Source organism: Equus przewalskii, chromosome 10 (genome assembly GCF_037783145.1).
Source record: "Equus przewalskii isolate Varuska chromosome 10, EquPr2, whole genome shotgun sequence".
Classification (NCBI taxonomy): domain Eukaryota; kingdom Metazoa; phylum Chordata; class Mammalia; order Perissodactyla; family Equidae; genus Equus; species Equus przewalskii.
The window spans coordinates 13,242,224-13,259,943 of NC_091840.1; the positions used below are offsets into that span (position 1 = coordinate 13,242,224).

Sequence of the window (17,720 nt, forward strand, 5' to 3'; positions counted from 1 at the left end):
ATCACAAGGAAAGAGATTGAAACAGTAATCAAAAACCTCCCTAAAAATAAAATTCCAGCACCAGACACCTTCTCTAGAGAATTCTACCAAAAATTCAAAGAAAGTTTAATACCTATCCTTCTCAAACTATTCTAGAAAATTGAGACAGATGGAGCACTTCTTAACACATTCTACAAGGCCAACATCACCCTGATACCAAAACCAGACAAGGACAACACAAAGAAGGAAAATTACAGGCTAATATCACTGATGAACACAGATGCAAAAATCCTCAACAAAATATCGGCAAACCGAATACGGCAATCCAGTAAAAAGATCATATACACAATATAGTAAAAAGATCCCACGATCAAGTGGGATTTACACCAGGGACACAGGGATGGTTCAACATCCACAAGTCAATCAATGTGATACACCACATTAACAAAATCAGGAACAAAAACCACGTGATCATCTCAACAGATGCAGAGAAAGCATTCAACAGGATCCAACATCCATGTATGATAAAAACTCAATAAAATGGGTATATAAGGAAAGTATCTCAACATAACAAAGGCCATATAGGACAAACCCACAGCCAACATCATACTCAATGGGGAAAAACTGAAAGCCATCCCTCTGAGAACAGGAACAAGACAAGGGTGCCCACTCTCACCACTCTGATTCAACATAGTACTAGAGGTTTTGGCCAGAGCAATTAGGCAAGAAAAAGAAATAAAATGAATCCAAAGAGGCAGTGAAGAAGTGAAACTCTTGCTGTTTGCAGACTACATGATCTTATACATAGAAAACCCTAAAGAATCCATTGTAAAGCTACTAGAAGTAATCAACAATTACAGCAAAGTTGCAGGGTACAAAATCAACTTACATAAATCAGTAGCATTTCTATACTCTAATAACAAACTAACAGAAAGAGAACTCAAGAAGACACTCCCACTCACAATCACAACAAAAAGAATAAAATATCTTGGAATAAATTTTACCAAGGAAGTGAAAGACCTAAACAATGAAAACTACACAACTTTCCTGAAAGAAACTGATGATGACATAAAACAATGGAAAGACATACCATGCACATGGATTGGAAGAAGAAACATAGTTAAAATGTCCATACTACCTAAAGCAATCTATAGACTCAATGCAACACCAATCAGAATCCCAATGACATTCTTCAAAGAAATAGAACAAAGAATCCTAAAATTCATATGGGGCAACAAAAGACCCCGAATTGCTAAAGCAATTCTGAGAAAAAAGAACAAAGCTGGAGGTATCACAATCCCTGACTTCAAAATATACTACAAAGCTATTGTAATCAAAATAGCATGGTACTGGTACAAAAACAGGCACATAGATCAATGGAACAGAACTGAAGGCCCAGAAATAAAACCACACATCGACGGACAGCTAATCTTTGACAAAGGAGCTAAGAACGTATAACGGAGAAAGGAAAGTCTCTTCAACAAATGGTGTTGGGAAAATTGGACACCACATGTAAAATGATTAAAATAGACCATTCCCTTACACCATTCACAAAAATAAACTCAAAATGGATCAAAGACTTAAAGGTAAGATCTGAAACCACAAGACTTCTAGAAGAAAATATAGGCAGTACACTCTTTGACAGCAGTCTTAAAAGGATCTTTTTGGACACCATGTCTCCTTGGACAAGGGAAATAATAGAAAGAATAAACAAGTGGGACTTCATCAGACTAAAGAGCTTCTTCAAGCCAAGGAAAAACAGGATTGAAACAAAAAGACAACCCACCAATTGGGAAAAAATGTTTGCAGATCATATATCTGACATATATTCTCTCCATAATATACAAAGAACTCAAAAACTCAACAACAAAAAACTCAAACAACCTGATCAAAAACTGGACAGGGGATATGAATGGACATTTCTCCAAAGAAGATATAAAGATGGCCAATTGCTCATCATTACTGATCATCAAGGAAATGCAAATCAAAACTACACTAAGATATCACCTTACACCCGTTAGAATGGCTATAATAACCAGGACAAAAAATAAGAAATGTTGGAGAGGTTGTGGAGAAAAAGGAACCCTCATACACTGCTGGTGGGAATGCAAACTGGTGCAGCCACTATGGAAAACAGTATGGAGATTTCTCAAAAAACTAAAAATAGAACTACCATACGATCCAGCCATCCCACTACTGGGTATCTATCCAAAGAACTTGAAATCAGCAATTCAAAGAGACTCATGCACCCCTATGTTCATTGCAGCATTAGTCACAATAGCCAAGACATGGAAGCAACCTAAGTGCCCATCAACTGATGACTGGATAAAGAAGATATGGCATATATATATGATAGAATACTATTCAGCCATAAAAAATGACAAAATCATCCCATTCACAACAACATGGATAGACCTGGAGGGTACTATGTTAAGCAAAATAAGCCAGATAGAGAAAGACAAACTCTGTATGATTCTACTCATACGTGGAAGATAAACAAACACATAAAGAGAACAGGTTAGTGGTTACCGGGGGAAGGGGGGGCCGTAAAGGGTGAAGGGGCACTCCTATAAGATGACTGACAATTAATAATGTACAACTGAAATTCACAATGCTGTAAACTATCATAACTTCAATTAGAAATTTTTTTAATAATACACTGCCTAGCAATCCGTGTGCTGAAGCACCACTTGCACCCCCTCTTCCAGAGGTGACCAGTGCCGACAAGTCCTGAGCCTCTAGAAGACCAATGGTATAATTCAGTTTACCTCTTAGATTTTTTCACTGCTGATTTCGGGTTTGCTTTCTAGAACTGGCTAGGTCAGTTTCAACTCATCCATCACCTTTCCATCTCCAGAATTTTAACGCTCTACTGTTCTCTTTGTCCTTCTGGGTTTACGCTTTTTTCTTTAGCCCTTACCTCTCATTTTTGTAGGAGGGAATGGAGGCCAAAACTGTGTTCAACCTGTCATCTTTAAGCAAATTTCATTAACTTCTTGAACTGAGTCTTTCTTTTCTCATTTATATGTCTCTGTTGATTATTATTCTTGTATGTTACATTTTCGATTACCAATTATCTATTAAGCACTTACTATGTAACTTAATGTATGTATATTAATTTATTTAATGTTTCCAACAACATATATTAATTACACTGTATTACTGTTACCCTATCCGACAGATGAGGAAGATTAACATTTGAAGAGCTTACATGGCACTCAAGCTGTTAAGGAGCTGGGATTTGAACCCAAGACCCTAAAGCCCAGGTTCCAAATCACTGTGGATCCTGCTTCCTGCTTCTTTAACCCTGTGAGATAGGGCCTAGAGCTGCTCCAGGGGTCTCTAAGATATGTGTTGGTAACAACTCTCGTTCAAATTCTTTGGACCAAGCCAGGCTGGCCTGGGCAGGCCATTAGTGGTAAATGAGGACGGGGGTCATAACTGGGATACAGGGCTCTACCGTTCTATGAAGTCACATACATGAGGACCTAGACTGATGAAGTGCACTTGTATCAGATGTGAGGAGCCCTGGTCCTCACATTAGCTACATACAGAATTGTTCCAGACTTACGCATCTGAGGAAGTCAGTTGAGCTTCTAAAAAGCTGGAGACATTCACCCCCTGAGACCTATCCTCTGCAGCTAGGTGCTCACCGAGGAGGCTCTTTAGGGCATCCTCTATGGCTCCCTGGAGAAAGTCACTGGTTTCTCCGCTATGCAGCCTGACTATGGGGACCTCCTGTTGCATCCTTTCAGGAAGGGAACTTTTGGGGTCTGCCCATGTGATGTAGAGTGCTCACATCACTACGATCTCCACATTTCATTCCCTTCAAAGTAGCATTAAATATTTTCAGAAAAACAATCAAGTTTTCAGTTAAAAAGAATTTTTAAAAAACAGAAAGAAAGAAAAGAAATTATCTCTGGACTGAAAGTCAATAAAAAAAGAAGGAAGATTTGTAAAGGCTTCTGAGTTATTAAAAAAAAAAGTAGCATCAAACAATTCAGAGTAAAATCCTACAACAAACTTCAAGGGACTGTCCATTGTCACACATAAATCTGCATCAAGAAGGAAAGTAAACTGTTTTCTTTGAATTCCATAATACTTATTTATGCACTGCACACATCAGGGAAGCATGGGGACGTGGAGAGTAAGAAGATAGTTTCTAAAAATGGCAAAAAAAGGAAAAAAATGACTTACTGTGGACTGTGTTTGTGCCATGTATTCACCCTCCATTTTATTCAGACGGACATTTGTGTCCTCAAGCAATTCCTGAATATTTTCAGTGTGCCGCTTTTGAAGATCAAACTTCTCCTTTTCCATTTCTGCTACAGCATTGTGGAGCTACACAGGGAAAGCAAGCATTGGCTCTTTCACTACCATGGAATAGACTTTCAGTTCATAGAAGAAAATTTTTTTCTCTATTTTTTTCTCTATATTTCTCTATTTATTTATGCAGTGAACTGACCAAGAAAAGATATTCAAAGTAAAGCTATCACGTGAAGAGGATGATTAAGCAACAGTTTTTTTCTTTACTTTCCTGAATTGAAATTTCAATGGATGAACAAATATTAAAGGGAATTATCTGCCTTGGGTAGAAACAGTAATAAATCAGACAGATAATACAAGGCATGCCTCAGCTACACATCACTAGTATGAGCCTGAAATCAAAAAACAAAAATATTTATAATATTGTTATTGATTTGGAATATTATCATACTATCTGTATTTTAATCTTATTTGCATGAAATTTTACATGAGTAATGCTAAAAAATGCTTTCTCCTTCACTCTAACCTCCAACAAGAAACTATGTCTACCCATTCCATAATCCATACAAAAGTGGACACAAAGATGCCATTTGTAAACAAACAGAAAAAGAGTTCTCTGAGGAGAACTGTATACTATACGTCCTCATGTACCCAGGTCTTTCTTTATAAAGATGATTTATTCACTGTTTAAATAGATGAAGCTCTAAAATATCTATGTAACTAAGATAAAGAAAACAAAGTTCACTGGACAGCTTCCAAGGGGAGTTGGAAATCTGCGCTCCCAGCCTTGCGGGCACTCCCTCAGTTATCTTAATGGAAGTGGAATTCTGAGTCTAACTCCCATCCCTGCACCCAACACCAGCTCACACAGTAGGCAGGGAGGGCAGGAGTCCAAAACGATATATTTCATTTCCCATCCATGAATAGGAGCGACAAAGATATGACATACACATATAAACTCTTGATTAGGAAGATATTGGAGGAACAGGGAAAACCCTGAGACATGGTGAAAACTAGAGGCAGAATGTCGGCAACAATTACGCTAATTATTGGTGAGAGTACCAAGACTTTGCTTCTAGTTTCTAGCTGAATAGAAAGAGTGAGGATGGCTCAATAACAGCCATTCAGAAGATCCTTGAGTTTCACAAATTTAACACATGCAGTTTTGACTATTTGTAAGTGGTCCTCCAAATCCCTAATGTGTTGTGTTGTATTTTTCCCAAAGCATACATTTTCCTTTTTTTTTTTTTTTTTTTTTTTGAGGAAGATTAGCCCTGGGCTAACATCTGCCACCAATCCTCCTCTTTTTGCTGAGGAAGACCAGCCCTGAGCTAACATTTGTGCCCATCTTCCTCTACTTTATATGTGGGACACCTACCACAGAATGGCTCGCCAAGCGATGCCATGTCCGCACCCGGGATCCAAACCAGTGAACCCCAGGGCCGCTGAAGCGGAACGTGCGCACTTAACCACTGCGCCACCGGGCCAGCCCCACATACATTTTAAACTAGTGTTATGTTTAGTATTCAAAAGTCAGTCGACTTAGCTGGTACATGAACACTGGCAAGCCCACAGCACCTAAATTTCAGGGCTACTTCGTAGCTGTCAACTGGCATGCATAGCAACTCTGATAAAGGGATCTAAAGGACTCACTTAGAATTCTGTGGTTATACTTATGCTGTAAGGGTTTCTTCATGTTTATGGTCTTCCAAAGATCCTAGGACATATATCTGCTGAATGTCAAAAATCTACTGTATTTAGTAGCCCATTAATACATAGTGATTTCTCAGGTGCATCCCACAATTGCTTTATAAAGGGACTGTGCCTGTAGAAGTTAGAGGGGTGTCTGTAAGTCAGACTGAGTCATTTAAAACTCATCCGGGGCATTTACAGTTGATACTACAAGGTGAACATGACACTGACAAAAACAAATATGCTATAACTTTGCTAATTTGTTTGAGAATCAAATAGATGTAATCTGACTGGAGACAATTAATACTTATGTATTCATCCAACCAATTTTATTAGTATTTACGGTGTACCAGGCACAATTTATCACTAAGAGCTTTCCTAAACCTGGCAATGATCGGACCCAGTCACTCGGTCTGGAGGCTTTAAAGGGCAAACATCCTCTGGGGGATAAAATGTTTTAGCAGCAAATATTATTAGGCATGCTCAAAGTACAAGCCTTGCTAGGGTTTATTAAACCATAAGGAAGCCATCATGGCCCCGATAATTAGAGGATCTATAAATGCTCAAGGAAATTTTTTAGTCACGGTTTGGCAATGGGTACAGGGGACGTAAAAGGCCGTCCCAGCATCCTATATATTGGCCTTTAGCATGGACATATGACCATGTGATTGCCTCATGCCAGAGGAGACCCACAGGAACCAGGAATCTGTCCAAATGAAAGGAAAAATATTGTAAAAGCCCACAGGTTAATGGTGAAGCCACTTTGGAAAATAGTTTGGCAGTTTCTTGAAATGTGAAATATAGAATTACCATATAACCCAGAAATTCCACTCCTAGGTATATACCTGTGAAATAATAGAAAATACATATATTGGTCTTTGCCCGTGGTTCCTGGCACAGAGCTCCTAAACTCTTGTAATTTCCTAAGTGATAAGAGCACTAGGAGCACCTATTGTTCTAGTATTTGGTCTTTGACTCTGACACAGAGCTCCTAATTTCCTGAGTGACAGGAGTGTCTTTCGTTTAATGAGGAGACTCTTGGTGAGCTCCTGCATAGCTGCAGGATGGGAGCTGGTCACCAGAAAAATCAAGCCATGATCAGAAGCTTGGAACTTTCAGCCCCACTCACCATCTTCTGGGAAGGGGAGAGGAGCTGAAGATTGAGTTTATGACCGACCATGCCTAGGTAATGAAGCCTCCATAAAAATCCCAAAAGTATGGGGTTCAGAGAGCTTCCAGGTTGGTGAATACATGGAGGTGCTGTGAGAGTGGAGAGTCCCAGAGGGCACGGAGGCTCCACGCCCCTTCCAACACACCTTGCCCTGTGTATCTCTTTAGCTACTGTTCATCTGTATCTTCTTTTATTTCCTTTAAAACAGTAAATGTAAATTTTTCCTTAAGTTCTGTGAGCCATTCTAGTAATTCATAGAACCCAAAGAGGGTTTCGTGGGAACTCCTATTTATAGTCACTTGATCAGAAGTACTTTAACAACCTAAGATTTTCAAGTGATGTCTGAAGTAGAGGCAGTCTTGTGAGATTGAGCCCTTAACTTGTGCTATCTGATGCTAACTCCAGGTACATAGTGTCAAAATTCAATTGAATTATAGGACATACAGCTGGTGTTGAAGAGAACTGCTTGATGTGTGGAAAACCCACACATCTGGTGTCAGAAGTATTATGAGTGTGTGAGTAAAGGAAAACACAGGCAGTGGTTTTCCCTATACAAGAGCCAAGAGAAATGAAAACGTATGTCCACAGAAAAACTTGTATGCACATTTTTAAAGCAGCATTATTCATGATATCCAAAAAGTGAAATCAACTCAAATGTCCGTCAACTGATGAATGGATAAAGAAAATGAGGTATATGAATATGATGCAGTATTACTCAGCCATAACACTGACTGAACTATTGACTCATGCTACGACTTGGATGAAACTTAAAAACAGCATGGGAAGTGAAAGAAGCCAGTCACAAAATGCCACATATTGTATGATTCTATAGGCAAAACTATAGAGACAGAAAGTGGATTCATGGTTGCAAGAGGCTGAGGGAAACAGAAATGGGGAGTGACTGCCACTGGGTACAAGGTTTCTTTCTGAGGTGACAGAAATGTCCTGGAAATTGTACAGTGGTGATGGGTGCAGAACTTTGCGAATATACTGAAAATCACTGAGTGGTACACTTTAAGAGGGAGAATTTTAAGGTATATGAATCACAACTCAATTTTTTTAAGACCCACAGATTTGAAGTAGCCTGGTAAGTCAAAAAACTGGAAGAAGTTTCGTTCTGCTTGTACAAAGTACAGAAGGTAAGTAGGATTGTGACAAGAAGTGAAGCTTGAAAGATCACCAGAATCTTGCTCATGAAGAACCTTCTAAATCTAAGGGCAACTGGAAACCCCTGGAGTGATTTAAACACGGTGAGGAAAACCAGGCTTGTGTTTTAGAGAGACCGTCAATTTGGCTGTATTCTGGGCATGGCCTGAAGAGGGGCAGAGAGTCCAGTTACAGTATATGTAGGCAAGAGACAACGGTCTCCTGAACCAGGAAGGGACAATGGTGAATCAATCCCAAAGAAGTAGAATGAACAGAACGTGGCAAGTGATTAGACGTGAGAGGTGAGGCAAAAGAGTCTCTGAGCAGCTGGGTAGACAGCAACACCACAGGGAACAGGGAATAGACAAGACGTACACAGACACATACACCACATCACCCTGTCCACAGAGATACTTAACAGTTTTTGAATGAATGCATAAATCACAAAGTAAATCTATCATCTGCCTTTCGGTACCTTTTGGTACCTATCCTGCTTACAGCAGGTTTGAATCTCTCCCCAGATCTTCACGCAGCTGTACTGCACAGAAAGACCTTCAGCCACGTTTGCAGTGTTTACACACCCACTCATTATTGTGTACCTGTAAGAAAGATCTACTAATCCAGTGGAAGGAGTAAGAGCTATCCTTGTACATGTAGAAGGCAGAAGACTTTTCTCCTCAAACACCTAACAATTTGAACTGGGACATAAGGAACCAGGGAATTCAGACAGAGGGAGGAAGGGGGCCTGCCATGTACACAATGTATGGCAGCAAGCACAAAAATATGCCATATTTATAGCAAAGATAAAACCAAAATGCGAGAAAGAGAAAAACCACATAAAGTGACAATATAAAACTAGAAAAGCGTTAACTCTACCTATCTTACTATATCTGCTGGGCACTCTCCAGACTGGCGCTGAAGCTACCATCACCGGGATGTATTTCAGACCAACACCATCTGCACGGGAAGGCATTTCCACCTTCTGGTAAAATATTTCATACCCAGACTAACTGAGAGAATATCAGTATGAGTTAACTGAAGATCTTTATAATCGAATACTTCAAAAGAAGTAACACGCTTATTTCTTTTAAACGCATATTGTGATTTGAACTAACAGCTGAGGGCTCCCAAGTGAAAATATTATACAACTATGTGAGACGCGCTCATGAGTATTTTTATCACATTATTCTTGGCACTGCTAAATTATATGAAAATATTTTTATTAACTAAATTAAATGCTCCTCCAAGAATAACCATCCACTACTGATTCTGTTTACATCAAAAACAAGCTTATACTATAAATATTGTGCTATCTGAAATTTCAGGAAAGAAATGACCCAATGGCCTAAATCCAAAATTTAAAAGCTTCAATTTCCAAAAATTATCCTACTGCTATTTCCCTACTAAAATTGCTTAAAATCTATTTGCTACGACAGAAAATTCGGACCATGAGTTAAATTCAAGAATTAGTCAATAGTAAGTTTTCTAAATGAAAACCGACTTCTAGAGGAAAATATCCCAAAATATAAACAGTAGCTATTTCTAGATAGTCTAGAATTTTAACTTATTTTTTCACACTTTTCTGTATATTCTGTGAACACCCATTATTTTTATAATTAAATGTTACATTGACACATAAACCTTTATGCCTATTACTATTTTATTTTATGTAGCTTACCTTTTTTTCCCAATCATTATTCAGAGATTCTGTACTTTGTTCACATATCTTTTTGAGCTCTGCAATCTGGTTTTCTTTAGTCTCTCTGATAACTTGACAGTCACGTATAAGGGTCTGAACTGTCAAAAATGATGAAAACACAGTTAAACCAATTCTAGCTACCACATAACAGTTTGATGACAAAAAATATAGTGTGCCAGTTAATAAATAATTCCATTTTTCTCCAAGTCCTCTCAATCAATTCTCTCTTCTAAAGTTACTTTTATTCTTTCCTCTCTTTTTCTCCAGGGTTTCTACCACTACAGCCTTGGTTGAATTCAGCATCACTCAGCCCCTAGACAATTTTAACAGTGTGCTGGGTTCAGCATCACTTCCCTCCAGTGGGGTCTTCCATTGCATTAAAGAGGCCTTTCCATAAAGACACTTGCACCCCTGTGTTCATTGTGGCATTATACACAATAGCCAAGACATGGAAGCAACCTAGGTGCCCATCAAGAGACGAATGGATAAAGAAGACGTGGTATTTATACACGATGGACTACTACTCAGCCATAAGAAATGACAAAATCCGGCCATTTGTGACAACATGGATGGACCTTGAGGGTATTATGCTGAGTGAAATAAGTCAGAGGGAGAAAGTCAAATACCATATGATCTCACTCATAAGTAGAAGATAAAAACGACAAAAAAAAAAAACAACACATAGCATTGGAGATTGGACTGGTGGTTACCATTGGGGAAGGGAAGAGTGGGGAGGGCAAAAGGGGTGATTAGGCTCATATGTGAGGGGATGCACTATAATTAGTGTTCGGGTGGTGAACATAATGTAATGTCCACAGAATTAGAAATATGATGTACATCCGAAAAAAATAAAAATTTTAAAAAAATAAATAAAGAGGCCTTTCTACAGTGCAAATCCAGTAATGTTCCTCCCAAACTTAAAATCAATCTTCAGTCTCCTTCACCAAAAGATAAAGGCCAAAAACCTCTAACACGGAAAACAGCTCCTCAGAATCTGACTGCTTTCTGGCCATATCTATTGCCGCTTCCATATTTTTAAACTTCTAAACACACCAACCCATCTGCAGATTCCTGAGGCTGTATGCTTTCATATATCACTGCCTAAATATGATCATTTATCCACCTGGAATGCCCTTCCCTCCCTTGTCGAACAACTCCTACTCATTCTTAGTGTCCATTCAACTATCACCCTCTTTATGAACCACTCATCAACTAGATTCCTCCTCTTGCAGAGGCAGAAACTCCACTTTGTTCCCAGAGAACCTCATACATTTCTCCATTAAATCCCTTACTACATTATGTGTTATAACAGTTTACTTGCCTATTTCCTGAGGAGAAAGATTTTTCAACTCTTTATATACACGGCATAACACTGCCACATAGGCAAGTATTCAAAAAGATGTGTACTGAATAAATAGATAAAGGATCCCATCAATTCAATGTATTGTTGCTCCTAGATACATTAAAATTGTTGCCAAGGTTTATGTCACTGAAACAAAATATGCTTTAAATTATACAAAATATTTCCCTTGTAAATCCACTTAAATTTTTATCTTCTTTTTAAACATGAATTAATCTGTCACTGATTTAAGTGAAAATTTGTTTAATACATTCATGTCATCTGAATGGTAAAATAAATTCAGCTGTATGTTTGTTTGAATGTAGTATTTTCTTGGCTTACTGAATATGTTCTTATTCACTTACTTCAAGATAGCAGAATTTTCATAAATATTTACACAGAAATTTCTTTTACTCATATCTCAACTATGCAACAAATAAGGGGAGGAGAAGAATCCAAGTTAACCTAATATTAGTCTTTAGCATTTACAACATTTCACTTCACAAATACAAAATTAAAACTAAGAGTAGTTTGCAATTCAAAAAGCCTTAAGAAATATTATTGTTAAACCTTAGACATATTTAAATTGCCTGGTTTGAATCAGAGTAAGAAATGAAAATCTAGAAATAAACTTAACATATTTTTTTAGTCACTGATATTTGGAGAAAGAACCTGAACAAATTTCTAATTACTTTCACCAACATTTAAGCCTGGAAAAAACCTAAAAATATCTATTTCACTAGTTAACTTATATATGTAACTGCCACCCTAAATTTCAAAGGCATTACCATTCTCTCAGACACTCAGGTTTGGTGGTTTGGGAAAGAGCCAGTATGTTCCATATGGAAATCTGAAACGAAAACCTCCCCCCCTCCTCTTACTCACCATTTATATCTTATCATTCACCAAATCCTTCAGAACTTCTTCAGTTCCATTCTCACTACTCCCACTGCCATCATTCAGATATTCTAAGGCCTTATTATCTTACACGCAAATTACAGAAGCATGGAAGCATAACTTCCTTGAGTTGGAAGGGACTTTATATATTATTTATTCCAACCTCATCATTTTATAATAAGCCAAGGCCTAAAGACTTCCTGATGTCACCTAGCAGACATTGAATAGCAGGGCTGGGATTAGACCCTAAGTTTTCTAATAAGTGCAATGCTCTCTCTCTCTCTCTCTGACTCCATTCTGCCTCTCACTATTAAATGCACTGGGAATTGGCCTCACCACATTTGGCATACCCAGGCTACTCCCCCTAAAACATCAGGTCCTAAAACTCACCTCCCAAAAATCTTCTCTGACTCCCCAGCATCTACAGGATAAACTTGAAACTTCTAAATCTGAAATTCAAGGTCATGCTTAAGTCATGCCAACTCACCTATCTTAATTTTTTCCAATCTGCCTCTTAGTGTATAGGATATCCATTCCGGTTAAATGGTTTTACAGCATCCTTCCCACAACTTACCAATACCAGCATTCCCATTCCTGTACTTGGAACTCTTCTCTCCAACTAATCAAATCTTACAAAACTTTTAAAGTTCTTTTCTCCAAAAAATGTTTTCAACACTCTCCCTAATGACTGCCTGTAGCATTTCAATGTTTTGACCTATAATCATAGTCAATTTAACACTTGATTACATGCTTCCTTTTCCTTCGTAATGAAAGTGTAAATGGGGAATACTATTTGAATGTTTGTTCTGTCAATCACAATAGCAGCATACTATAAGGCATCAAGTAGATATTTACTGTAATGAATCTTATTAGACCAAGAGGAGTGATTTCCCTAGACTTCCCTATGAAAGCCAGTAAGTCCTAATTCTCTGACTGACCTATGACAGCTGCAGCCCAATGAGGGAGAGAGTCTTGAAGAGGGAGTAACAGTGACACTCTCCCAACTCCTTAACAAAACTAACAACCTCTGCCACCACCACCACCCAGCCACCCCCACTCGCACATACACAGTCTTCCCACAGTCACGTGGAAGCCCACATAAACACATCCACTGATGGAAACCCACATAAACATTCCCACCTCATACTACAAAAAGTCAGAAATAAAATTTCACATTATTCAACCTCTAAAATCAAATGGAAATGTTATTAAAAGATTTATTTAACAATATAACATCACCTTTCTTTTCAAGTTTTCTAATAGTCTCCTCCATTTCATTTTGTTTCTTCTTGTACAAAGTTTTCAATTCTTCTATTTCATTATTCTTTCTCTCTAAAATCTGCAAATAAATGTAAATGTTTTAGTATATTGTTTTACATATAGAACACATAACTTCTTAAATGAGCACAATATTTCCTGTTAAGTCTACCTCAGCTAATCCCATAAATGGTTTCCCAAAAAGATGTAAAAGTTAAATTTTAGTGCATTGAGGAAATTTTAAATATACTAGAATAACTGATTACTGAAAGAACTATGTTATCTGCTTTGAATTTTCATGCATCAATTTTTAAGGAGATTATAAATAATAAATTAGGTGATTCCCTAAAATATAATTCAAATATTAAACTGTCATAAAGTAGCAGAGAGAAGCCATCAGAAACTTGACATGTTGGTATAGTACAATTCACCTCCCCACTGCAGTGGAATAGAACATCTTCAGACGAGCGTATCCCTGAATCCTCCCACTAGTGTCCTTCCATCATTTTCACGCACAATAGGAAGAATGCCCATATACGTGGGAAGATGAGATATAATAGGCTTCTTTTACATCTAGCCCTGCTACTGTGAATCAGAAAAATCAGCTCAAAATATGTCAGAAATTCCATGAATATTTTACATCATTATATTGTGTCAGAAATCTTAAAATGAATCATTTAATAAAATTTAATCATGATTATACACTTCTAAATACATCTACACTCAAAAAAACTAAAGAAATAACCAAAATTTAGGAAAGCTAGCAAACAAGAAAAAAATGTGCTAACCAAGGAGAAAAAAGAAAACAAAGTTAAAGTAGGAAAAAGAACATCCACTTTTCTTATAAGGGTTGAGGTATATTTTCTATATACCCAAATTCAGTTTAAAAAATAAGTTATTTACCAATGTCTAACCAACTTTTTCTTAGTGCTTTTATTACAAGAATTTTATTTACCTTTCATTGTTTCAGTCTCACCTCTAAGAATGATTGATAAATAAGAAAAGGAGCTAGTTTGATGACCCCAATGTCCACAAAGAAGCAAAAAGGAAAAGAAAGTATGCAAATAGATAAAACACTCTAAATTTTATTCCTCTCCAATTCCTGACACTTTGAAAATGCCAAACAAGCCACAAACTGATGAATATACTTTCCAAATCCGGCATAAGGTCAAGGATTATATTTTACCTGGCATTTCAAACTAGTTGCATTATTTTTTTTCCATGCAGAATTTATTTAAAAAGATAAATTTCTGGAAAGGATTTTATTATTAAATGTTCTTCTTAATGGACATACCAAGAAGCCTATTTCAAACTCTATGACCATGATTTTTCCAAATATATTTTTATATCTATTTATCTTATACATCATTATCTTATACATTAATAGATTCTATTTCATTTGGATATATATTATATTATATTGAAATTATATTACTGAATCTCTGACATATTTATGATAGAGAACAGTTTTTATCTAACCAATTTAAGCTAAGGTAAAATGCTAGTAAGAGCAGAAATATTTGCCCTTGAAATGTGAATGGGAAAGAGGAAAGGAGAAGGAAAAGGATTAAGCAGTTTTTCTCTTTCTAATTTTCAATCAATAGTTTCCATCTTGTTGCCTTGAAAGAAGATGAGTCAAATATGCACCTGACTAACATTAATACAGGTTCCACTTTTAAGAAAGCTTGGATATGTGATGCTGTGGCCTCCACTCCCTGCCACCATCTGTCATTCAGTTTTGTGAGGCAGAATCATAGACTTAGTTTTGAAACAGGAAATGTCAAGTTTCTATTGGGATCAACCTTTACGTAATATATATCACTAAATTTTTTAAATCAATACTAAAATATAGTATCAATTCAAATTCCACGTAGGATAACCATAAATTGATGATTTTTGCTTTGCCTATTTAAAAGAAAAATAAATTTTATTTAAAAACACAAACCGAAACATTAGAAGGGATAAATCCCAATTACTGAAAATAGAAGTCTACAATGTCAGTGCTAGCATTACAATGCATGCACACTATACCAAACAGAACTAAATCCAAGAGCATCTTTTTAAATTAAAAAGGAAATTTTAATTGCCAGAAAACTGAAAGAATATTAGACCAAAACAAACTCTGCTATTTATAGTTGATGTCTTATTTCAGCTTTTATGAAAGGTAATGACAGAATGCAGATAAAGGACTTTAAGAAGGCCAGCCTTCAAACAATAGATGAAGAAGAACGAAAAGGTAATGTAAACTATAAGGATTTACATAAACACCTCTGTTTAGCAAATGAAGCTTAAAGATCAACTTTTGCTGGGATATTAATTTAGCAAATTCCATTTATAACACAGACCATCATGAGTACATAAATAAGCGAATGGATGGGTGAGTGGATGGATGGATGGGTGATGACAAGAATATTCCAAATATTCAATAATAATAGAAGAATAAACGGGATATACGCTACCTTCTGAACATCAGCATCATGCTTCTGTTGCAGTTTAAGCTTCTCCTCATGATATTTAGCTTCCATCATTTTTGTTTTCATGTCCAACTTCAAGGAAAAGATTTTAAAGCTGTTATTAAATTTACTTAGCCCTACACAATTAAATTAAAATAACTCCTTAGCTGAAAGAGAGTATCATTTTCCACTTTCACCTTATAGCACTGGTCTAGCAATCACATTACATATACTAATATGTTGGTTACATTCGTTGACCACTTCCAAGCTGAATAAAAGTCTTTCAAATAAATTTCACTTGATAGCAAAAGTGAGTCTACTAAACACAGATTTATCAGTTATCTCCACCTCACCCCACGCCCTAAAAAAGTTATTTTAAAGTGATATTTCACTAAATCCACTCAGTACATAAGCTTTTGTTTATTATTTACTTAAGTCTCTATTCAACATTTTCACTTTTTGCTCTTCTCATATCTACATGCTCATTTAAAAATATTCTTATTTTCCTACATACCTAAATACAACAATTTAGAATGAATGTCCATAAGTATAACATATTACTGATAAATGCACATCTCTCAATAGATTTTCCACTTCTCCCTCCTGGAATCATAGACCCCGACAACCTCCAGGTAGCGACTTTATCTCCTTTGACCATCATTAGTAACTCTTATCCTCCTCAAACCAACACCTATTGCATCAGTGTCCTGAGCAAAGCCAGCAAAAATGTAACCAATACTCGTTGATAATAAAATGAGTACATCTTAGAATTAAAAGAACAGTAGTGACAGTTTTCAAAAAGAACAACATAAAATTGATTATCTCATATGTGAAAGTATGTGACCACCTGATTCCTTACTATCTGAAAGAACATGGACATTGGAGTCTGACAGCTCATTTCTAACTTTAATTCTAATCTCACTATGTTTTAACTGTTGAAACTTCAGGCAAGTTATCATTTTGAGATTCTATTTCTTCTGCTGCTAATTAAGATTAATTACCCTTACCTCAATGAGTTGTGAAATCTGTATTCAACGATATAATTTAAGTAACCACATTCAGTACAATGCTTGGCAGAAAGCAGGTATACAAAAAATATCAGTCTACAATATTCAGGAAAATTTTCTTTTAAAATATTAGAAATGTACTGTCAAAACTTTTTCTTGAAAATTTTTGAAATATACTTTGTTTTTCAATTACTGCTTCAAAAAAATAATAAATTTGAATTAAAATAAACATGCATAGGGGCTGGCCCAATTTCTTACTGGTTAAGTTCACGCACTCCAGTTAGCCCAGGGTTCACAGGTTTGGAGCCCAGGCTGGACCTATGCGCCATTCATTAAGCCACGCTGTGGTGGTGTCCCACACACAAAATAGAGGAAGACTGGCACAGATGTTAGCTCAAGGACAATCTTCCTCAAGCAAAAAGAGGAAGATTGGCAACAGATGTTAGCTCAGGGCCAATCTTCCTCACAAAATAAATAAATAAACATGCATGATCAAATCAACATATCAAATTTAAATTTAAAAAATTTATAAACAAAAGTTAACATAACAGATTCATGCCTTTTAAACATTATGAGTGATGGGGAGGGAAGCAGTCATCCATTTATTATACAAAAGGAAAAAAATTCACAACGTTTCCGTTCTCTGTCTCTAAATCACATGATACTTCTTCCTCATTTTAGAAGAAAGGTTGCTGATCTAAGTCCACGTGAAAGTCCTTAATAGACACATTTTGGGGCTCTATTAAAAAGGAATCAAACTCAAAAGGCAATATAAGCAAACTGGGTAGATATAGAAGACAGTTCATTGCCATAT

General features: G+C 36.6%; 1 protein-coding gene across 17 annotated transcripts in view; it reads right to left on the reverse strand.

The window, feature by feature from the left end:
- Positions 1-17,720, reverse strand: part of CEP112 (centrosomal protein 112) — a 445,593-nt gene that overhangs the window by 355,856 nt on the left and 72,017 nt on the right. For 13 of the 17 annotated variants that reach the window (XM_070560191.1, XM_070560190.1, XM_070560182.1 and 10 more), the window contains 4 exons: positions 15,906-15,992; positions 13,429-13,528; positions 9,933-10,051; positions 4,177-4,320 (listed from right to left, as the gene is read on the reverse strand). In XM_070560191.1, coding sequence (XP_070416292.1) covers positions 4,177-4,320; positions 9,933-10,051; positions 13,429-13,528; positions 15,906-15,992 — 450 coding nt within the window. The remainder of the gene's footprint in view (positions 1-4,176; positions 4,321-9,932; positions 10,052-13,428; positions 13,529-15,905; positions 15,993-17,720) is intronic. The other 4 variants (XM_070560188.1, XM_070560186.1, XM_070560192.1 and 1 more) reach the window with 1 other exon arrangement.